This window comes from Lepidochelys olivacea (assembly GCF_965140295.1).
Source record: "Lepidochelys olivacea isolate rLepOli2 genome assembly, chromosome: 2".
Classification (NCBI taxonomy): Eukaryota; Metazoa; Chordata; order Testudines; family Cheloniidae; genus Lepidochelys; species Lepidochelys olivacea.
Window position 1 is genome coordinate 41,560,992 of NC_140412.1, and position 23,682 is coordinate 41,584,673.

At 41.7% G+C, this 23,682-nt stretch overlaps 1 protein-coding gene across 2 annotated transcripts in view; it reads right to left on the bottom strand.

Moving 5' to 3' along the window:
- MATN2 (matrilin 2) overlaps positions 1-23,682 on the bottom strand; it is a 132,370-nt gene that overhangs the window by 9,179 nt on the left and 99,509 nt on the right. The window contains exons 10-17 of one of the 2 annotated variants that reach the window (XM_084620299.1): positions 21,703-21,825; positions 21,454-21,576; positions 21,239-21,361; positions 20,961-21,083; positions 20,692-20,814; positions 20,452-20,574; positions 20,256-20,378; positions 4,094-4,507 (exon numbers count right to left, since the gene is read on the bottom strand). In XM_084620299.1, the coding sequence (XP_084476425.1) occupies positions 4,094-4,507; positions 20,256-20,378; positions 20,452-20,574; positions 20,692-20,814; positions 20,961-21,083; positions 21,239-21,361; positions 21,454-21,576; positions 21,703-21,825 (1,275 nt within the window). The remainder of the gene's footprint in view (positions 1-4,093; positions 4,508-20,255; positions 20,379-20,451; positions 20,575-20,691; positions 20,815-20,960; positions 21,084-21,238; positions 21,362-21,453; positions 21,577-21,702; positions 21,826-23,682) is intronic. The other variant, XM_084620298.1, reaches the window with a different exon arrangement.

The window sequence follows — 23,682 nt, forward strand, 5'->3', positions numbered from 1 at the left end:
ATTTATGCTGGGAGAAGGGACTGAGAGAGAGGAGCCATTTATGGGGCTGGTGAGATTAATGAGTCCTGGGGAAGGGATCCTGGGTGTAAGAGTCTCTCCTGCATTGGGGGTCTGTTTTTTTTGTCAAGGGAGGGAGGGGAAAGGAAGAGAACTGAGAGTAGGAGATCAATTGTTTAAGGGGATTCATGCCATAGTTAGTCTTAATACATCCTGGTAGCTGGGCTGGGGACAATGGCTCACATTCCTCTCAGACAGATTTTAAACTCACACCACACAAAGCAGAGCACACTTCATATTCCTGTTTTCCAACAGCTGGCAATAATTCTTTGCTTCTGGTTTACACATGAACTGAATATTCATTTCTAGTTACATCACTTCTGCCATTAGAAAATGCACTCATCTTGCACTGACCGCTTTGGAATTTAAAAAAGATTAAAAGTTGGTCCTTGTCCTGTCTGCAAAAGGTTATTGTGAAATGAGTGCAGAACATCTGTTTGGGATCCTAGTCATTTAAAAAAAAGAAAACCCACAACAATTATCCTTTTAAGGACTGAAGCAATTTTTAAGAGAGCTCCAGATGCCAATTACAAAAACTGATTTTTCAACTTCTTGGTTTCAGATAAAAAGTAGGGTGTGGGGTTAGTACATCTGCTTTCCTTTGCTGTTCAGTGATAACATCTATGTACTCACTATGAATAACCACTTTCAACCCTCCACTGGCAATGCAGGAGACTGGATGTGATGACATAGTAAATACACCTCTTCCATCTCCAGTGCCTACATTTTTATTAAGCAGGGTCCTGCTTTCTACCAAGACCTTGGGTGACATTGTGCTAGCCAGGAAAGTAAAACATCCACCATGTTACACAGGTTGATTCAGTTTAACGAATGGACTGTTCATGCTGAGGTCTGCTGCTTTTTAAAGACTTGGCGTTAACATTCAGTGCCAAATTTCTGCTCAGCAAAACTACACTGCCCCCAGTGGGATTACACTGGGGATGTATTTGGCTCTGAAAGTAAGTGGGGTTGGCTTGTACTTCTCTCCAAATCTTTTACTTGTCAAGGCCTGTAATTCTTCCATACACTGTCCCAAATCCTGCCTACTCACTCCCGTGCATGAAACCATAAGTTATTGGTTTAATTTTCAAAGCTTCAGAAAGAGGCATGGTGTTGACATTTCTTTGTGAATACAAGTTTATTAGCTCTGTTGCTTCCTACTCTGTATTTGTCCAGTTTCTTCCTCATCTCCTTGTACCATCACTTCTTCCCTTTTCTCCTTAGCAGAGTCATATCAGGACACACTCCAAACTGGTTGCACAAATGGGTGCCCCTGCCTGCATTCAGGTGTGCAACAAGGTATCATTGTGTGGATATGTCAAAAAACAAGGTGTGAAGCCTCTCTAAGGTCCTGACAGCTTTATTTGTGCCACAGTCCATCAGCCCAGGTTAGTAGTAGGACTCTTGCAAAACATTTTCTGTTTTACAGGTAAGTCCTTTTTTATTTTGAAAAATTTAGTAGATACTATGTGGGAAAAGTGATTTTTGCCAAGGGTGCCTTACAGAATTGATTTCTGCCACCTTGATCATAGGCTACAGTTTTATGAAAACCCTCCCCCCCCCCAAAAAAAAAACAATCAAACAACAACATATTGTAGACCATGTTTACTGTTCAAAATCACCAGTCTTCAATTAAATCTGAATGCGAGTTATCATCTTGCTAGGCCCACCTCTATAACAAACAATGGGTTTCTTTTTCAGCAAGACCAGTGGGATATGGACAATAAAGCAACTGTCACAGGGTCAGCTCACCTCTAGGGCACCTCCTCCCGACCGCTCTGGGGATTAGCTTCTTCCAGGTGCTGCACACACCTCTGACAGTCTCTCCATCTGTCATCCTCTCTCACCATGTGGCCCCTCTCATTGCAGGAGCTGCAGCTTCCTCTTTGTGACTTGGCCCTCTAGTCAGATCACTATGGTCCTCCCCTTCCAGGGTATCAAAGTCTTTTGGGCCAAACTGTCCCAGGCAGTCCACTCTCCCCTGCCTGGTCTGTGCCACTTCCCTGCTGGCTGGTAGGGGAACCCAGGCCCACCCTCTATTCTAAGTTCCAGCTCAGGGACCCTCTAGTCAGCAGCCAAGGACCTTACTGCCTTTTCCCTGGGCCTTTCTGTACCTGGTTTGTTTAGTCTGAAAAAGAGAAGACTAAGAAGGGACATGATAACAGTTTTCAAGTACATAAAAGGCATTACAAGGAGGAGGGAGAAAAATTGTTCTTCTTAACTTCTGAGGATAGGACAAGAAGCAATGGGCTTAAATTGCAGCAAGGGAGGTTTAGGTTGGACATTAGGAAAAACTTCCTGTCAGGGTTGTTAAGCATTGAAATAAATTGCCTAGGGAGGCTGTGGAATCTCCATCATTGGAGATTTTGAAGAGCAGGTCAGACAAACACCTGTCAAGAATGGTCTAGATAATACTTAGTCCTGCCATGAGGACAGGGCACTGGACCAAATGACCTCTTGAGATCCCTTCCAGTCCTATGATTCTGGCCCTTCCCCATCTCCGGGTCTGCCAGATGCACAACTCCCTCCTCTTCCCAGGGAATAACTGGAGACTACTTCCCTGCAGCCCCCAGCTGCTCTTAGCTCGTGGGTTTAATACTGGCCCTTCCTATCCCCATCCAGCTGAGCCTCAACTAATTAATCCTGTTCACTGGCTCCTTCCCCAGGTGCAGCCTGGGCCCTTAACTGGATCACCTAGCCACCTTAATCCCTTCTGGTCTTGTGCAGGGTGGGCACCCAATCATAGCAACATATAATTGCTTCCAAGTCTATGCTGTATTTTTAAAAATTATAGCATAAAGCAAAGGCTCTGAAACAACATATTTCTGATATTTTGAGTGCGGTGTTTTATATTAATATTATGTGTTAAAAGGAATATTTAATAAAGCTCCTAATATCTGCGATTCTCCATTTAAATGAAGTACCTTTAGTGGAAACATGTAGGGCACAGTTCAGCATTCAAGCTATGCAATGCAACTGCCTTGTGCTGATTTGGTTCTTCAGTACATAGACCCTCTCAGAGGTACTTACTCATTACTTCCTGGGAGTAGTTGCAATGTGGTGCTTTGTGGCAAAGCCCCTAGACCAATGTTTTCAAACTTTTTTTCTGGCGACTCAGTTGAAGAAAATTGTTGATGCCTGTGACCCAACAGAGCTGGGGATGAGGGGTTTAGGGTGTGGGAGGGGCTCAGGGCTGGGGCAGAGGGTTGAGATGCGGAGGTGAGGGCTGTGGGGTGGGGCCGGGGTTGAGGGTGTTGGAGTGGGCTCTGGGCTGGGGCAGGGATATGGGAGGGGATCAGGGCTCTGGGCTGGGGGTGCAGGCTCTGGGGTGGTGCTGGGGATGAGGGGTTTGGGGTGCAGGAAGGGGCTCCAGGTTTGGAGGGGCTCAGACCTGGGGCAGAGGATTGTGGCACGGGGTTGGGGCATGGGCTTACCTCGGGTGTCTCCCGGTCAGCCCGGGGTGTCACCCACAGTGGGGGTGCAGAGGCAGGCTTCCTGCCTGTTCTGGCATTGCGGACTGCGGTGCACCCCAGAAGCAGCCAGCAGCAGGTCCAGCTCCTAGGCATAGGCACACAAGGGGCTCCATGAGGTTCTTGCCTGCAGGCACCGCCCATTGATTACTGGCCAATGGGAATACAGAGCCGGTGCTCAGGGCAGGGGCAGAGCACGGAGCCCTGTGGTTCCCCTGTCTAGGAGCTGGACCTGCTGCTGGCCGCTTCTGGGGCACAGTGCGGTGTCAGAACAGGTAGGGACTAGCCTGCCTTAGCTGGGCAGCACTGCTGACAAGACTTTTAATGGCCCGGTAGGTGGTGCTGACCAGTGCTGGGTCGCGACCCGCAGTTTGAAAACCACTGCCCTAGACAGCAAACCAAACGTTTTGGAAAATATAATTCCCTCCAGCAGAGGGCAGTGCTACATGCTCTGACCAGTACATTACAGCAATCTTGTCTCTTCATTAATATATGCTGAAATACTTTTAAAAATAAATAAATATAAACATCCTTAAAATAACAGTGACAAAGAAATACCAGATTACCATTCTGCTTTGCTTTGCTGGCCCACTCAGAGACTTCATCTTGGGCTCGTCCATCTGTAACCACTATAGACACCCTGGGCACTTCTGCTGAAAATGGCCTTGCCCCTTCTGCTTCAGTAAAGCTTCTCTCAAACATTTGTTTCAAGGCAAGTCCAGTCATGGAGCCTTTCCCCATGTAGTTCATTTGGGATACTGCTTTTTTCATGTCTTTGGCTGTGCTGAATTGTCTTAATGTGAACTCTGTGCGGACTTGAGTGGAATACTGCAGCAAACCAACTCGAGCAGCTTTGGGAGAAATCTCAAGAGAATCCAGGATTCCAGAGACAAATTCCTTTACAACTTCAAAATTATCCTCTCCGAGACTTTTTGATCCATCAATCACGAACACCAGATCAATTGGGCCTTCAGTGCATCCTGTATAAATAAAATAAAAGCAAAGATTTTAATGAGAGGAAAGATTTCTCAGTGTTTAGGGAACTAGCCTGGGACTTGGGTTCAGTTCCCTCCTGAGCAAGTCACTCAATTTGTCTGTGCCTCAGTTCCCCATCTATAAAATGGGGATGATGATACTTCATTACCTCACGGAGCATTATGAGGATAAATACATTATGGATTATAAGGTGTTCAGACAACATGGTGACGAAGGCCATAAAAGTACCTAAGATAAAGGAAATATGATTTCATGGGAGCCCAATAAAGGAGCATGACAAGAACCAGAATAGATTGAAACAACCTCCCCTCACAATCAGATGCTCGTGTTAACAGCTTGAATTCTCATATCCTCTTTTCATCATTTTTTGAAATTCTACAGTGAAAAAATGTGTAAAAGAAAATGGTACAGAACATAGGCCACATTTGGATTTAGACCTGAGTAACATTTGGATTTAGGCCTAATGAATGTTAGCGTTACTAGATGTCCGAAGCAGCTTTCTGGCTTGGAGGCAAACAGTTATTAGGGTAAGGTCATCCACTTGCCCTAGACTCTGCCCCCACCTTTCAGCATTACTTTCCCAGTGTCATTTCATTGTCCTGAGTACATGTGGAATGAGTAGATGTGTATATGCTGACAAGTCATTAATTATATTTAAATACTATGTTGTGGACCTAAGCAGAAGTCTGCCTACCAGCTCCTTATCATATGGCTCTTCTTGTGTCCTATTTTCGAGAGACATCTGTTAGCAGTTACGAACGAACTGTAGCAAGACATGTACACTCTAACCTGGGCTCTTCAGTTTGACTTTGTCATAAATATAAAGGGAAGGGTAAACCCCTTTGAAATCCCTCCTGGCCAGGGGAAAGCTCCTCTCACCTGTAAAGGGTTAAGAAGCTAAAGGTAACCTCGCTGGCACCTGACCAAAATGACCAATGAGGAGACAAGATACTTTCAAAAGCTGGGAGGAGGGAGAGAAACAAAGGGTCTGTGTGTCTGTCTATATGCTGGTTTTCTGCTGGGGATAGACCAGGAATGGAGTCTTAGAACTTTTAGTAAGTAATCTAGCTAGGTATGTGTTAGATTATGATTTCTTTAAATGGCTGAGAAAAGAATTGTGCTGAATAGAATAACTATTTCTGTCTGTGTATCTTTTTTGTAACTTAAGGTTTTGCCTAGAGGGGTTCTCTATGTTTTTGAATCTAATTACCCTGTAAGGTATCTACCATCCTGATTTTACAGGGCGGATTTCTTTATTTCTATTTACTTCTATTTTTATTAAGAGTCTTCTTGTAAGAAAACTGAATGCTTTTTTCATTGTTCTCAGATCCAAGGGTTTGGGTCTGTGGTCACCTATGCAAATTGGTGAGGCTTTTTATCCAACATTTCCCAGGAAAGGGGGGGTGCAAGTGTTGGGAGGATTGTTCATTGTTCTTAAGATCCAAGGGTCTGGGTCTGTAGTCACCTAGGCAAATTGGTGAGGCTTTTTACCAAACCTTGTCCAGGAAGTGGGGTGCAAGGTTTTGGGAAGTATTTTGGGGGGAAAGACGCGTCCAAACAGCTCTTCCCCAGTAACCAGTATTAGTTTGGTGGTGGTAGCGGCCAATCCAAGGACAATGGGTGGAATATTTTGTACCTTGGGGACGTTTTGACCTAAGCTGGTAAAGGTTAGGAGGTTTTTCATGCAGGTCCCCACATCTGTACCCTAGAGTTCAGAGTGGGGGAGGAACCTTGACAGACTTCAAGACCAAGTAACTTATGGCTACCAGGTTGTAACAGCTAATTGGTCTTTGAAGATATTGGGGTGTCCTCTGAGGTGGAGGAAGGGGACACTGATCCCCTACAAAACACTCTAACCATGTGGAAGGAAGTAGAGGCTCTCTCACATCAATAAGACACCCAAAATTGTATCCTGCTCACTTTCCTAGACTGCCATCTGAGGACGAATAGGTGAAAGATTCTGACCCACAACTAAGCCAAGCCTGAAATCTACATGTGAGAGAGAAAAGACCAGGCTATCCCCCCACATCAAAAATCTTCAAGTTTCATTTTATCATTTATACAGATACAGGTAGATATCACCTAGAGCTATGTCTACACTACAGACCTTACAGCGTCGTATCTATACCGCTACAGCTGCTCCGCTTTAAGGTCTCCCGTGTAGCCGCTCTACTGCCAGCATAATTAAACCACTCCCAACAAGCGACGGTAGCTACGTCGGCAGGAGAATGTCTCCCGCCAACATAGCACTGTCCACACCGGCATGTTTGTCGGTGAAACTTATGTTGGTCAGGAGTGTTTTTTTTCTCACCCCTGGCCAACAAAGGTTTTACCAACAAAAGTGCTAGTGTAGACAAAGCCTTAGTTCCAAAACTAAGGCCTAGTCTACACTTAAAATTGGATGGATCTAGCTATGTTGCTCAGGGCTGCAAAAAGTTTCTCACTCTGAGTGCCATGGTTAAGTTGACCTAACCCACCCCCCCAGTGTAGATGCTGCTACCCTCAGAGAGATGGATTAACTGCATTGATGGAAAACCCCTTTCCATCAATGTAGAAAGTGTCTACACTACACTAAGACTAATCATGTGAGCTAAAGACATCAAGGCAGTGTGAAAACCTTTCTGTAGAGCAATTTGAGGGTGCTCAAATCACTCCAACACCCACTAGTGTGCATGGGTGTCTATGTGTCACAAACTGCTCCCTGGAGTAGACACTAAATCCCTAAATCTGTTAGTGAGAAAACTGTAGGTTAAATAAGTTATTCTGAAACTGCTATGTGTGGGATTCTAGAAAACATTTTGTATCTGTGCAAGACTGTCAGAAAGATGCAGCCATTGTGTTAACGTGGGGTGGGAAAATAGATTAAATAAACAACAGTGTGATGTAGTTTCTGTGAAGAGTGAAGTTTAATGGGAGAGAGCAGCCAAAGGAGGCCTGGTCTACACTAGATGATTAGGTCGATGTAAGCTGCCTTATGTTGACCTAGCTGTTTCTTCACTTAAATTTGGCTCCTGCTGATGTAAGAGCCTCTCTACACCGATTTAGTAACACCTCCCCGAGCAGTGTAGAGTTAGGGCCATGTAATTAGGTTGACGCGGTGTCAGTGTAGACCCTGTGTTGCTTACATGGACTGTAACTGGCTTTCAGGAGCTGTCCCACAGTGACAATACAATTGATACTAGCACTCCTGGTGAGGACACACACCACTGACACAGAGCTGAGTGTGCATACCCACAAGCAAGTTAATAACTGCTGTGGCTGTTTGCCCATATAAGTTAGGTCGACATAATTTTGTAGTGTAAATATGGCCTATGAAATGATTCTAAGGGCTGTATTTACTTAAAACCAAGGCAAGAACTAGACTTTTAGCTGAATGGCTTAACTTAAAGGGAACAGCTTCTCCCCTTAACCTTCCTGTAAAACACTGAGAGTTGTTTTGTTATAATTAATACAATCACTAATTGTAATTCTCGGCGAGCCAAATAAACTGAACCAGTGACTTTACTGATTATACTTCATTTATAACCTTGATTTAATTATTGCACTGTATTATTGTAAATTAAATTAAGAAAGTTAGGAAAACTATAAGTTAAATTAGCTAGTGACATATTTTATTTAAACATATATTTGCTTAATGTTTAATACATTTATAAGAGATACACTGGACTGCTTATCTCTCAGAATTTCAGCCAAGACAATTTCGTCGTAGAGGTAAAAGCTGAAGCCATTAAAAAACATTGCTGAGACCATCCTGCATTTTAATTACTTAAAATACCACCTTATTATCGCTACAAAACTAAAAGCAATAAGATGGCAATGACAATGGCCAATCAACATTTTAGTCCTAACTTTATAATGACATAGAATCATAGAATATCAGGGTTGGAACGGACCTCAGGAGGTCATCTAGTCCAACCCCCTGCTCAAAGCAGGACCAATCCCCAATTAAATCATCCTAGCCAGGTCTTTGTCAAGCCTGACCTTAAAAACTTTTAAGGAAGGAGATTCTACCACCTCCCTAGGTAACGCATTCCAGTGTTTCACCACCCTCCTAGTGAAAAAGTTTTTCCTAATATCCAACCTAAACCTCCCCCACTGCAACTTGAGACCATTACTCCTTGTCCTGTCATCTTCTACCACTGAGAATAGTCTAGAACCATCCTCTTTGGAACCACCTCTCAGGTAGTTGAAAGCAGCTATCAAATCCCCCCTCATTCTTCTCTTCCGCAGACTAAACAATCCCAGTTCCCTCAGCCTCTCCTCATAAGTCATGTGTTCCAGACCCCTAATCATTTTTGTTGCCCTTCGCTGGACTCTCTCCAATTTTTCCACATCCTTCTTGTAGTGTGGAGCCCAAAACTGGACACAGTACTCCAGATGAGGCCTCACCAATGTCGAAGAGAGGGGAATGATCACGTCCCTCGATCTGCTGGCTATGCCCCTACTTATACATCCCAAAATACCATTGGCCTTCTTGGCAACAAGGGCACACTGTTGACTCATATCCAGCTTCTCGTCCACTGTCACCCCTAGGTCCTTTTCCGCAGAACTGCTGCCTAGCCATTCGGTCCCTAGTCTGTAGCGGTGCATTGGATTCTTCCGTCCTAAGTGCAGGACCTTGCACTTATCCTTGTTGGACCTCATCAGATTTCTTTTGGCCCAATCCTCCAATTTGTCTAGGTCCCTCTGTATGCTATCCCTACCTGCCACCGTATCTACCACTCCTCCTAGTTTAGTATCATCCGCAAATTTGCTGAGAGTGCAATCCACACCATCCTCCAACTTGATACCGGCTGCCAACTAGACATGGGGGGGACAAAATAGATTTCTAAAAATAAGTACAGATTGAATGTGAGGGTTGGGGGGTGAAATCTTCATACAATTACTAGGTACTGTAAACAATGATATCACCCAGTCATGCCGCACCAGTAATGTTCTATCTAAGGGCAATATTCTGCTCTTCAGATCCACACTTCTCTGTGCTTGATTTCTCAGCAAAACTCTCAATGATTTTCACCAGCATAAAGATATTGAGTGAAAAATATGCACTGAGGAGGGTTCTGTACTGTGGATAGAAGAATAGAATTTTGCCTTGTGTTTGACATCAAACACAATTGCCACTGCTTCTGGGATCTTCTAGTAAAGCCATAATTTATAACCATCACTGGGAATGCAGCACAGTAAAAAACAAATGAACAAAACATGAAAACAAAATACTCTTCTCCATCACACTATTATTAGGAAATAGCATTTAGTTTCTATTCCAGTACTGTCTAGCATGCAGTACTGTGACAGGAGCATTGAGGATTAACAGAAACAGGACTGGACTATGCTTGCTGGGTCTTCCTCTTCCTTCTAATAGCTCTCTCCAGCCAAGTCTAGGTTCGTGGGAAAGACTCAGAGAGGGGAGGGAACAGAAGTGGGAAGGTTGATGGCTTTTCTGCTGAGTGGAAGGAGACAAGAAAGAGACAGGAGGTGCCTGTATCCTTCAGTTTAGAGACCCCAGCAGGAATATTTTTGGTATTGTTCTAATTATTTAATAATAGGATTTTAACTCTCAATCTCTTGGATTTGCGTTAATGCCCAAGCCATCTGATAAGGAACAATAAACTGAGGATTGTACTTTCTGCAAAGGATTAAAAAAAGCTTCAAAATTTTAACGTAAAACCTGTTTCAAGTTTATTCCAAATTCATTAGATCCATTAAACAGAAAACTCATCTAGAGATAAAAATGTACAGGGACAGCTAAAATGAGCAAAAATATTGCCAAGTGTATGTGTTTGGGGGTATATTTTACACACACACACACACATACGCAATTCGTAGGTTAGTAGAAAGCAGCGGATGATACACAGTTTCTGTCACAAAGTAGGATCGGTTCTCCACGTTTCAACAAAGCAGTTATGCTTTACTGTGAGAAAGAAGCACATTTAAAGAATTCCTGGAATTAGTTTGTCTTATAAACAAAACAAAACTTGGTACCAGCATAAACAGTCTGTTCATGTAATCACGGAAAACAACTTCAAAATGCCAAACAATCAGGATACCTTTTAGTTTTACCATACAGTCTACATTGGATTAAAAATGATACAAGCAAGAAGCATTTGGAAAGATTATTTTCTAAAAGGAAGACAAAGCCACACGTTTACTATACAACAGTAGAGGGAACCAGTCAGATCTAAATCACTACTCAGGATCTCCCCCTGGGGCTCAAGAGAAGGGGTCCTTATTTGCTATGTTTTGATTCAAACGTTAAAAAAGGGAACTGACTACACAGGTGAGGTCTCAGCCTGCATTTTCCCCCCTAAATTAACAGTGTCTCTTGTTGGATCATATTAAAGAAGTTCTGTATTAAAATCACAAATGAGTTTGATTCCCCAGAGTTTAAATTCCAGGGTATTACTAATTAAGAGGTCTCTTGGTTTTTGGTACTGTTTCTCTCCCTCTATGTGTGAAACTTGCAAGCTGCTAATTGTGTTAGTACATTCTAAGACAGAGTCTGTTCTCAAAGCAGTTCACAGAGAGAGAGACTCAAAGCAATACTCTAACAACAGAAACAGCACCCAGAGACTCCCCGCCCTTTTGTTGTATTAACCATTGTGATTAAAATAGAGATAGAGGATGTATGTGGATGGATGCTTGGTGTGGATAATAAGTGAATGATCAGGGAGGTGCCAGCCTAAGAATCCAGTGTCCATCGGCTGAAGAAGGTGTCAAGTGGAAATAACCAGAGGACCCCACCCGGAGGGCAGACTGGAATCCACCCAACAGCCTCAAGAATGGGAGAACCAAAGAACAAGATAACATCTTGGAGCCGTCAGGAATGTGCTATCTGCTGATTGATTCAGCAACAGCATGATGAAGCAATTCCCATAGACTGGCATAGGAAGAAATTCCTATAAAAATAGACTCTAAAAAGTGAGAACTTTGGGGGTCTGATTCTGCAAACCAACTTCCAGGAGCATCAGATGAGCATCTGACAAGGCCCTGCTCCCTCCTCATGTCCAGGCCACCTGGCCAGTGGCTTGGCATGAGCAACTCTAAGGCTGGTAACTATGATAACAACCTTGCAGAACCTGTGTGTGTGTGTGTGTATGTTTGTATGAATGAATGTGAGAATAAATTTGAGATTGAATGGAATGTTATAACTATAACTAACTGCTTACTATGATTCTTTCTGTATTCACAATAAATGTGGTATTTTGCCTTTTTCCCTTTAATAAGATCCTGCTGGTTTTTATTTTATTGGTACAACATTTTGGTGGAGAATTGCGAAAGGGGGAATATTGGTAAAAAACCTCAGTTATTGTAAATATTGGTGTGCACACCGCCAGCTCTAGTGAGCTAGGCATTTCTATTAGGTTAACCAGACCTGCTGGCCTCCGAGAAGGTAGCAGGGGACCTGCTGGCCTCCGAGAAGGTAGCAGGAAAAACAGATTAAACCAGACCTGCTGGCCTCCGAGAAGGTAGCAGGGGACCTGCTGGCCTCCGAGAAGGTAGCAGGAAAAACAGATTAAACCAGACCTGCTGGCCTCTGAGAAGGTAGCAGGGGACCTGCTGGCCTCCGAGAAGGTAGTAGGGAAAACAGATTAAAGCAGACCTGCTGGCCTCCGAGAAGGTAGCAGGGAAAACAGATTAAACTAGACCTGCTGGCCTCCGGGAAGGTAGCAGGGGACCTGCTGACCTCCGAGAAGGAAGCAGGGAAGAACAGGTTAACCGGACCTGCTGGCCTCCGAGAAGGTAGCAGGGAGAAACAGGTTAACCAGACCTGCTGGCCTCCGAGAAGGTAGCAGGGAGAAATAGGTTAACTGGACCTGCTGGCCTCTGGGAAGGTAGCAGGGGACCTGCTGGCCTCCGGGAAGGTAGCAGGGGAAAAACGCATAGATTAAGCTATGATTTCAGAATCTAGGCTGTGTCACTTGCTAAGTAATACCAGCAGTGACAAAGAGATTGAAATATCCATGTTAAGATGTTTAAAAGAAAACAGGGTAAGCCAGTACCAGAGGGAGGAATGGAGTCAGAAGGAACTCCAACCTCACCTTTTGTTAAAGAAATTACACCTTTTAAACAAATCCTTCAAAAATGTGGGCACAGTCCTTGGACTAAAGAAGCCCTAGCTGATGTCTGCACTATTTCGGACTTAGAGGATAGATTGGCTCAGTATATCCTCATATACAAACCTTCTAGTGCTGCCAAAAGAGATGCAGCAGCAATTTGGTTGTTGTGGGAGGCATGTAAGGATTCTTCCCTCCGCTTGTCTTCATGTAAAGAGGAAAAGGCACAAATGGAAAAGGGAGCAGACAATTGGAAGGTGCTGGCTACAAATATCCAAAGCCAGCTGAAAATAGTGAAAGAGGCACTCCAGGAATACAAAAAGAGTGAAAAAGTTAACTCTGCAGAGGCTGGAGGGAGGCAGGTAAAGGGGGAGAAGGTCCTATGTACGGCACCCCCAGGCATAATTACAAAGAGAAAAGAGAGTAAAAAAAAAAAAAAGAAAGTTAACTCTGCAGAGGCTGGAGGGAATTAAGCAGTTAAACTTTGTATTTCACCCAAACAACTTTTAACCGAAAATGTTAAAAAGGAAAAGTGTTAGAGCATTCTTGGTTTCTTTGCAGCCATTCTGAAAGAAAAATGGGCCCTTTTCCAAAGGAATGTCCGTAAATTAGCCAGGCAAAAATAAACTATCTGATTAAAATCATTTGACTGGACAATTTAGTCAAATTTGCTAAAAGAACATAAGAGGGTTCTATTGGAACTTAACTGCCTCAAATGTATAAAGGGAATGTAAGATGTAAAAAACAGAGCAGTGTGGAAGGGATGTTAAGGAAAAGAAAATGTGTATGTATCTGTCTGTGTGTGTGTAAATATGTAAAGTTCTAAGGACCAGTTAGTTTTGTTTTTGTTAATGCCACTAAAAATCCATTTGACTCTTTAATTCAAAGTTGCAAAACTGACAGACCTTTTTGCTAGACACAGGTAATTAGTGTTGTTTGGCTTTGGGATTTGGCATTTAACCCTTAAAAGGTAACTCAATGCTTTACAAAATTTAAAATGTTTTTAAGTTGTGGCTGCAGCAGGGCAGTCAAAATCAGGAGAATATAAAAAAAAAATATTTTGGATTCTTTTTGTTTGTTTTTTGTTTGTTTGTTTTTGTAACAAAATAGCAGATGAGAGTTGTAGTAAAAAAAAAATTAAAAAAAGACAGTGCCTCTCTGAAGCAACAGCAGGGGTGAGGTGCACAAAACAAAAAGAAGCAATGTTAGAAACACTGAGTCTTAAAATGGCTCTGAGTAATCAGACTGTCACTTTGATAAAGGTACATGAAAACTCTGTAAGCAAAAAAAGAAATAGTGACACCTTATGTAAAAATGGATCTGGATAATGTTATAGAAGTTAAACTATGGAAGGAATGTGCATTTGCCCCAGAACATGTGCAGGATATATTGTAGAAGGGGCAAAAGAAATGCAAACATACCATGCTACTTAATTAAAATGCTATTAGGGCTCCAAAGGGAGCCACAATAGGTTGGGTTTTCTTTTTCAGATTGCTGTGTGTTTTGGAACCAGAAGTTAAAAGTAATCAAAACTCTGGTGAAAGTTGATTGTGTCCCTTCTAAGATAGAGTCTCTGAGCTGCTGATGGCTTTAAATCCAAAAGCAGGAAGTTTCTGTGAAAATGCAAATTACCTAAATGATAAAGGAAGGAAAGAACTAGCAGCACAAAGGAGCTGCAGATAAAGGACATACCTAGTCAGCAAACAAATTGTCTAAATAAAAGTCATGGGATAACAAGATAATTTTAATAAATTTAATGATAATAAGTATCCCTGTAACAACGTATAGTGTGTATGATTTTTGGAAAAATCCTTTAAGGTCGTATGGTAATGATGCTTCTCAGTTATTACCTGTAAATAAAACTTAAAGCTTAACACAGCAGAAAAAACATTATAAACTTGGTCTGCTGTATAAGAAGGAAAACTCAGGGATTTAATGACTAAACAGTGGGATAATTTCCCCATAACCCTTAAAAGATAAAAGCCTTTGAAACCTGGCCTGCCTATAGAACAAAAACAGGAAAATATGGGGGCAATTTCTCTGTTTTGCCTGCAATCAGCAAGGGTATTTGTAAAAGAAATATTTTAAGCAATAATCTGCCACCCCAAAAGGGGTAGAAACATGTTCTTTTTGTCTTTCAGAAAATCAGGAAAAGCTGCCAGCTGAAAAGCAACCCAATACCATGAATCTACTGTCACAATAGAAATTGTGTTCTGTGTTCTATGTTTTGTCTTGTGTTTTGTGTTGTTGCTAGCACTGTTGTGTGTTTAAAAAAAAAAATACTGAAGACCTGCAGGAACTTAAAAATAAATTAAGCTTTCTGTCCCAGCTACAAGACAGCCTGATACAAAAACAAGTACATGCCAATGTAGACTTGGTCCAAATTGGTCTGGGTAACCTAAAAGGCCAATGGAATCTTTAGTAATGGCTTAATACTACCACATGGCTTATCCATAAGAAAAAAAAAATATTAGAAATAGGAAACTACACAGCCATAGCTATGGGATGCACTGAAATGCAGATACTTGCACTAGCTACTTTGGAACACAAAATGTTCTGGGTCATATTGGGAAATATTAAGGGTTTGATGCATTTGTTAAAAAAGAGAGAGATCATTGTTGACACTTATCAATATGAATGGATGCAATATGTTTCCACTATTGTAAACCAGACTTATTAATGGGAGAAATTGTTGTCAAAATTGCACACCAACAGTCCCTGGAGGCAAAGGTATTGAAGGTTAACCCACTCCCCATATTACACATGGGATCCTTTTGGCTACCCTGGACCTTGAGCCAGTGGGCTGGGGAGGGAGGGAAGCTATTGGACACTAGAGGTTCTACCGAATGGACTCCTCAAAAGTGGGTGTGCCTCACCTTGCCTGTTGCCCCAGAACCTTGTAGTAAAGATACATCACTAGGATCATGTATGTGGCATGAATTGGAATCACAAACTCAAATTGCCTCACAGTACTTTCTCTTGAATAGGCTACATAGAAAGTGACACTGACGATTATAAATCTTAGTGTCAAAAGGGGGATTATGTTGGATCATATTAAAGAAGTTCTGTATTAAAATCACAAATGAGTTTGATTCCCCAGAGTTTAAATTCCAGGGTATTACTAATTAAGAGGTCTCTTGGTTTTTGGTACTGTTTCTCTCCCTCTATGTGTGAAACTTGCAAGCTGCTAATTGTGTTAGTACATTCTAAGACAGAGTCTGTTCTCAAAGCAGTTCACAGAGAGAGAGACTCAAAGCAATACTCTAACAACAGAAACAGCACCCAGAGACTCCCCGCCCTTTTGTTGTATTAACCATTGTGATTAAAATAGAGATAGAGGATGTATGTGGATGGATGCTTGGTGTGGATAATAAGTGAATGATCAGGGAGGTGCCAGCCTAAGAATCCAGTGTCCATCGGCTGAAGAAGGTGTCAAGTGGAAATAACCAGAGGACCCCACCCGGAGGGCAGACTGGAATCCACCCAACAGCCTCAAGAATGGGAGAACCAAAGAACAAGATAACATCTTGGAGCCGTCAGGAATGTGCTATCTGCTGATTGATTCAGCAACAGCATGATGAAGCAATTCCCATAGACTGGCATAGGAAGAAATTCCTATAAAAATAGACTCTAAAAAGTGAGAACTTTGGGGGTCTGATTCTGCAAACCAACTTCCAGGAGCATCAGATGAGCATCTGACAAGGCCCTGCTCCCTCCTCATGTCCAGGCCACCTGGCCAGTGGCTTGGCATGAGCAACTCTAAGGCTGGTAACTATGATAACAACCTTGCAGAACCTGTGTGTGTGTGTGTGTATGTTTGTATGAATGAATGTGAGAATAAATTTGAGATTGAATGGAATGTTATAACTATAACTAACTGCTTACTATGATTCTTTCTGTATTCACAATAAATGTGGTATTTTGCCTTTTTCCCTTTAATAAGATCCTGCTGGTTTTTATTTTATTGGTACAACACTCTCTCCCACCTTAAAGCAGGCAGAGTACAGAGACATGGAAGTGGAATCAGAAAAAACAGTTTACATTTCTGAAGGAGGGTGTTGCAGGCTGCTTCCTTGAGGTGGGTCAGATCTGTCTTTGCCTACTATCTTTTACAATAAAATTTCTCCCTTCACAAATTATATTTTCCCATTATATTCATCACTTGACCTAAGGTCAAGCTCTAACAACGTGTACCATGCTAATAGTTGGTACAAATGGATGAAATAACTGCCCATCCTTTAAGAAACATCCCTTATGCCTAGTCCAGTTCAAGGGCAGCTACAGTTCTGAAGAATTTAGTAAATAATAATACCTCACTTTGAAGATGAAGGGCCACAATATGATGATAGGTGTTCTGGGGTGGACTAAGGGTGGGGAGGAGAAGAAGGCACATTTCACAGTAGCCTACACACACAGGAGATAGCCATAATTTTAGCCAAAGGCAGTGAGGAATGTGAGGTTGTCTAATCCTGCTGGCAGTGAACCAGTGGGCCCAGAGGCAAAGCATAGATAGGGATGCTCCTGTATCCCAGCAAGGCCTGTACCTGATGGTTTACCTGTTGCATAGGTGTAGAAAGCCCCCCTGCCACAAGCAAGACACTTAAGCAAGACATTTAGAAGCTTCATCCTGCAAGGTATTGAAAACTCTGACTCCAGTCCAGCAAAACACTTAGAATCATAGATTCCAAGGCCAGAAAGGATCATTGTGATCATCTAGTCTGAGGAGCACAAATAGTTCTTTTGGCTTTGTGTGCTTAAAGTTACACATATGGGAGTGTTCATGTACTTAAGTGCTTTGGTTGGATCAGAAGCAGTGCTCAGCACTTTACAGGATTGAGCCCTTAATTTCTCTGTGTCTCAGTTCCTTATTTGTAAAATGGAGGTAATAATACACCCTTACTTCACAGGTGTGTTGTGATGTTAAATTAATTAATGTGTTTAGATAGATGTTTCGATAGGTGTTTAGAAAGATTACTGTGAGCAGTGCCAAAGAAAGTCTTGATATGAATGTACTAATTGTCCTGCATTCAGATATGTATTTGTCAGTTTTGCAAGAAATGAATGACCACCCACCATTTGACCTTATTCTGAAGTTTTCCTCTGTGTTGCAAAACTCACTAAAAACAAAATATATTTGTGCTTTCTTTTTTATCTTCCTCTCTCATCTGAAAGTTTAGGTTTTTCTCCCTAATTGCTTGATTAGGGCAGAAACACTGAAGGAACTTTAAGGTAGATCAAATGTTGCCAGCTCCAACCTCATCACTGCTATAACCATGGACAGAAAAAAGAACACCTTTGTTTAGTTAATATTAGGCCAAATCCTCTTGTATTCACTCAGTCAAAATTCTCACTAACTTCTAAGGGAAATGTAACTGAGCAGGGACTGTAGGATTTGCACCTTTATTTCTTTAGGAATTTCAACGTCTCCTCTGACTGCCCCAAATTAACTTTGATTTATAACTTTTACTGGTGTCAAGATCAGTGTGTACTTTCTAGTTACAATTCATAATAGACAATATTCAGATTAGATGGAGATTTTTCTCTCTCCTTTTCTAGGTATTCTAAAGAAAAGGTTTATACAGTGTACTAAAACACTAAGCTCTGGTTAGCTGACCATGTGCCCAGTTTAGCTATGCTTTTCATAGTAACAATCACAAACTTAACATAATATGTTAATATCAACTAGTAATAAATCCTGTCTGCAACTTGGCTTAGTTTTTCAAAATACAAATACATACTGGGATATAGCTATGTTTACATTCCAGATGTCATTATCCTGTTCCTTTTCTTCAAGCAATTTAAAATAATTATTCTTTACATGTAAATAAAACTTAAAAGCCAACATCCATATATTTTTAGACAGTAATTGATTATTGCAGCTTAACATATCTGTAGGAAAGAGCCAAGAGGTCTTTTGTATATTTTGCAGCATTCTTCCATTGACAGAGGTCAGCAAGGCTACTTGCCTATGCTTTATAAGAGACTTCGAAAAAGTGTCTATTTTTTGTCACAGGCCCCAGTTTGGGGCCCTAATCACCTTACAGGAAAGGGTCTGTAACTTTCTTACCACTATTAAGGCTGATGATCACCTTCAGGATGCAGTGCGCAATCACCCTGGTGCATTAAAGAACTGAGGAATGGGCTGCCCTTGGCAGTGGGAGTTCCCCATTCCCTCAAACAGAACTTCACTGATCCTAAGTTCTGCTGCCCAAGCAGGAACTAATCCATGACCCATGGTCCTAGGCAATGAGAAGGTTTGGGCAGGTCCATGAGCATTCTATTACCCTTTGGGGGGCAGGTCTCCCAACCTAAGATTAGAATGGACATCTGTCATAAATATAAAGGGAAGGGTAAACACCTTTAAAATCCCACCTGGCCAGAGGAAAAACCCTTTCACCTGTAAAGGGTTAAGAAGCTAGGATAACCTCGCTGGCACCTGACCAAAATGACCAATGCGGAGACAAGATACTTTCAAAGCTGAAGCGGGGGAGAAACAAAGGCTCTCTCTGTCTGTGTGATGCTTTTGCCGGGAACAGAAAAGGAATGGAGACTTAGAACTTAGTAAGTAATCTAGCTAGATATGCATTAGATTCTGTTTTGTTTAAATGCCTGATAAAATAAGCTGTGCTGAATGGAACGTATATTCCTGTTTTTGTGTCTTTTTGTAACTTAAGATTTTGCCTAGAGGGATTCTCTATGTTTTGAATCTGATTACCCTGTAAGGTATTTACCATCCTGATTTTACAGAAGTGATTCTTTTACTTTTTTTCTTCAATTAAAATTCTTCTTTTAAGAACCTGATTGCTTTTTCATTGTTCTTAAGATCCAAGGGTTTTGGGTCTGTGTTCACCTATGCAAATTGGTGAGGATTTTTATCAAACCTTCCCCAGGAAAGGGGGTGTAGGGTTTGGGGAGGATTTTGGGGGGGAAAGACATTTCCAAGTGGGCTCTTTCCCTGTTATATATTTGTTAGACGCTTGGTGGTGGCAGCAATAAAGTCCAAGGGCAAAAGGTAAAATAGTTTGTACCTTGGGGAAGTTTTAACCTAAGCTGGTAAAAATAAGCTTAGCGGGTTTTCATGCAGGTCCCCACATCTGTACCCTAGAGTTCAGAGTGGGGAAGGAAACTTGACAACATCCTTTGTTGCAGAGCCAGACTGGATCATGCAGCTTTGATGGGCTGCACACTGCAGAGGTTTCTAGGGCTTTATATAGTAGTAGAAATGTACATGGTAGTTCATAGAATGGTGGAAGGGAAGGAGGGGGGCGGACTTTCTGTCCCAAACAGCGAACAATCTAATTTAGGAAAACATTGATAAATGGGACAATGGTCAAGGCTTTTCATGTTAGAAGACAGGAAAATTAAGCCTGATGTTCTTTTAAATCAGGAAATACAACCCTATGGTACATGAACCTAATTAAAGTGCAAGTTCCTTGGCAACTTGATTTTTACTTTTGGCCTTTTCCTGATTGGAAAGAATGATTGCTATACTCGCTGGTTTACAAGGACAATCATTCTTACTTTCTTAATAGCTTTTGCTTCCAAAATCTTCAGGTTAAGTGGTTCAACCTCAAATTTTATATGATTTTTGAAGAAGGGATGCTGGATCAGTTCATTGTAAAATCAAACAAGCAGTTGCTCAATGAATGAAAAATACAGCAAGGATCAAGTTACTTACTTCTGCACATTTTCCCATCTTCTTGGAGTACAAATCCCTTATGGCATTTGCAGACGTAGGAATGGTCATTATTAATGCAAATATGTTCACAGCCATGATCAACCGCTTTGCAGAGGTCTTTATCTGAGAGAGAGTTAAAATGCTTTTATAAATGGGATTACAAGGACAATCTGCCAGTAAATATCAGATTACTTACTTCTACATGTTTTCCCATCCTCTCTGAGTACAAATCCCTCATGGCACTTGCAGACGTATGAACTGTCAGTATTAACACAAATATGTTCACAGCCAGGATCAACTGATTTGCAGGGATCCTTAACTGGAAATAGATTAGATATTTAATATTTTATAAATGCAAAAATTACAAGGACAATCTTCCAAGGAAAGGGCACTTAAGATTTTCATTCTCTCATGTAGTAAATATCAGGCTACTTACGTCTGCATGTTTTCCCATCGTTTCTTAGTATGAATCCCTCATGGCACTGGCAGGTGTATGAAATGTCATCATTAACACAAACATGTTCACAGCCATGGTCAATGGACTTACAGAGGTCTTTATCTGAGAATAGTTGAGAGTTGGCTGGTTAGAACTACTTTGCATTTATAAAAGATTAGACGGATATTTCTCAAGTAAGAAAGCAATGAAATTCCTTTTTTTTTGGTCCTCCGAAGACATAAATGTACTACAAAGATCAAGCTACTTACTTCTGCATGTTTTCCCATCCTCTCTTAGCACAAATCCCTCATGGCACTGACAGGTGTATGAATCATCATTATTTACACAAACATGTTCACAACCATGGTTGACTGATTTGCAGACGTTCTTATCTGGGAATAGTTAAAATATTTAATATAGTTTGCTAGTTAAAACATATTTATAAATGCAAAAATTACAAGGACAATCTTCCACAAAGAGAGCAATGAAGTTCCTTCTCTTTTTATCCGATGAAGAAAAAATGTACAGTAAAGACCAAGCTACTTACTTCTGCATGTTTTCCCATCCTCTCTCAGTACAAATCCCTCCTGGCACTTACAGATGTAGGAATTGTCATTATTAACACAAATATGTTCACAGCCATGGTCAAATGACTTGCAGACATCCTTATCTGAGAACAGTTGAGAGAGTCTGCTAGTTAAAACACTTCTACAAATACAAACATTACAAGAATAACCTTCCATTAAAGATCAGACTACTTACTTCTGCAAGTTTTCCCATCCCCCCACAGTACGAATCCCTTACGGCACTTGCAGATGTAGGAATTGTCAGTATTAATACAAACATGTTCACAACCATGGTCAACTGATTTGCAGAGGTCTTTATCTGAGGATAGTTTAGATATTTAATACATTTTACTAGAGACATTCTTTCAGTAAAAGAGCAACAAAGTTCTCTTTCTTTCTTTGCCTGCTGCACACACAAATGTACGGCAAAAATCAGGTTACTTACTTCTGCACGTTTTCCCATCTTTCCTCAGTGCAAATCCCTCACGGCACTTGCAGATGTATGAATTGTCACTATTAACACAAACATGTTCACAACCATGGTTGACTGATTTGCAGACATTTTTACCTGAGAATAATTTGGACAGAAAAGAAAGTTTGCTCGTTAAAATTTTTATAAATGCAAAGGTTAAAAGTTCTTAGTTTTCCAATGAAAGAGCCCTGCAGCTCATAATCTTTCAAGTGTTGGCTCAGTGGAATCCAGAAATGCATTTTCAACAACCTCTGACTCTTTCATCTTTGTTTTTTAACAAGCAAGCACATCTTTCTCCTCCTCTTAATCCACGGTCTCTTTATTAAGGGGAAAAAATCAGAGAGCACAGTAACTAGGGGCTAGATTTTCAAAGTTGTTTAGGCATCTAAAGATGCAGGTAGGCCCCTAGTGCGATTTTCAAAAGTACCTAAGTGTCTAACTCTGACTGAAACCAAGGGGAGTTAGGTGCCTAAATGCCATTGAGGAGCTAGGTGTAGTGCTTTTGAAAATCCCACTAGGTGTCTATGTGAGCACTTAAATACCTTTAAAAAAATCCAGCCCTGGGTCACTGGCCTCTAAGGAATAAGCAGATTTTGAACTGTCAAGTTATTTACATTTCAAATCCAGCTTTTCCTGTGAAAACAAGATATTTATCATCATCTTACGATCTTCAAGCAAAAAAACCTGCTGACCAGAACCAGAACACTCAGGCTTTTTCCCTCTGTGGTTAAATAGATATTTGTCTTTTGTAATAAAATAGGATTACAAAAGTTCAGTTTACATGGTGTTTAAGGTTGGTGTAAATGATCTGTTGTATTATGTGCTGTGATACCCACAGGAAATCGTCAGCTGATAATGGGTAGACAGATGGCCAGTGAGGACTGCTGATATTTCATTTAATTTTAGCTATACCTTATATTTAAAACAAAACAAAAATTAAAAGCTATACAATCATGTACTAAATATATTTGTTATGCTCATTTTCCTTCCCTTTCTCTCTCTCTTTGTTACACTCCCTTGTTTCAGCTTGTTTTAAATTAAAGTCCTGCACAGAGCTTGTCACGGGATCCACTCAACATAGCGTGCCTCCTGCTGGCCATTCTGGGGATTAGCACATTCCAGCGGCTGCACACACCTCTGGCAGCTTGTTGCACACTCCGTTGCTATTCTCTCTCCAGGAGCTACAGCTTCCACTTTGTGACTTGGCTCTCCGGCCAGCTCACTGTGTTCTTCCCCTTGTGGGTATCAAAGTCTTTCAGGGCAAACTGTCTCAAGCAGTCCACGCTCCGCTGTCTGGTCTGTGCCACTTCCCCAGTGGCTTTGTGGAAACTGGGGCCTGCCCTTTACTCTGGCTTCCAGTTCAGGGGTCCTCTCATCAGCAGCCAAAGTCTGCACTATCCTATTCCTTGCTGCTTTTCCTAAGCCCTTCTTACCCTTTCTGGCTCTCCCTCCTCTCTGGGTTTGCCAGCCAAAAATCCCTTCTCCCAGGGGGTAACTGTAGGCTGCTTGCCGTTGTGATCCCAAACACACCTCCCTTCTCCCAGGGAATGACTGCAGACTACTTCCCCACAGGCTCCTCTGTTATCAGCTTCCTGTCTTTATAAACCACACCCAGCTTCTTCCTCCTCAACTGGGCCCCCTCATCCAATCAGGGGATTATTCAGCTGTAGCCTGTCTGGTTAATTAGTCCCCTTCCTCATCTTGGCCTATATTAACCCTTTCAGGGCACGTTTGGGGTGAACACCCCACCACAGAGCTCAATGCCAATGCAGGAGTCCGCTTGCATGTAACTTCTTGCAGGATCTGGGCCTCAGGTTGTATATACTTTAGGGAAGGGAGCATGTCTTTCTATATGTTTGCATAGTTTCGCACAATGGGGCTCCAATGCTGATTGTGGTTTTAATACAAACAGTAAATAATATTATCAATTTATCACTGTAGTACAGTGGTGGG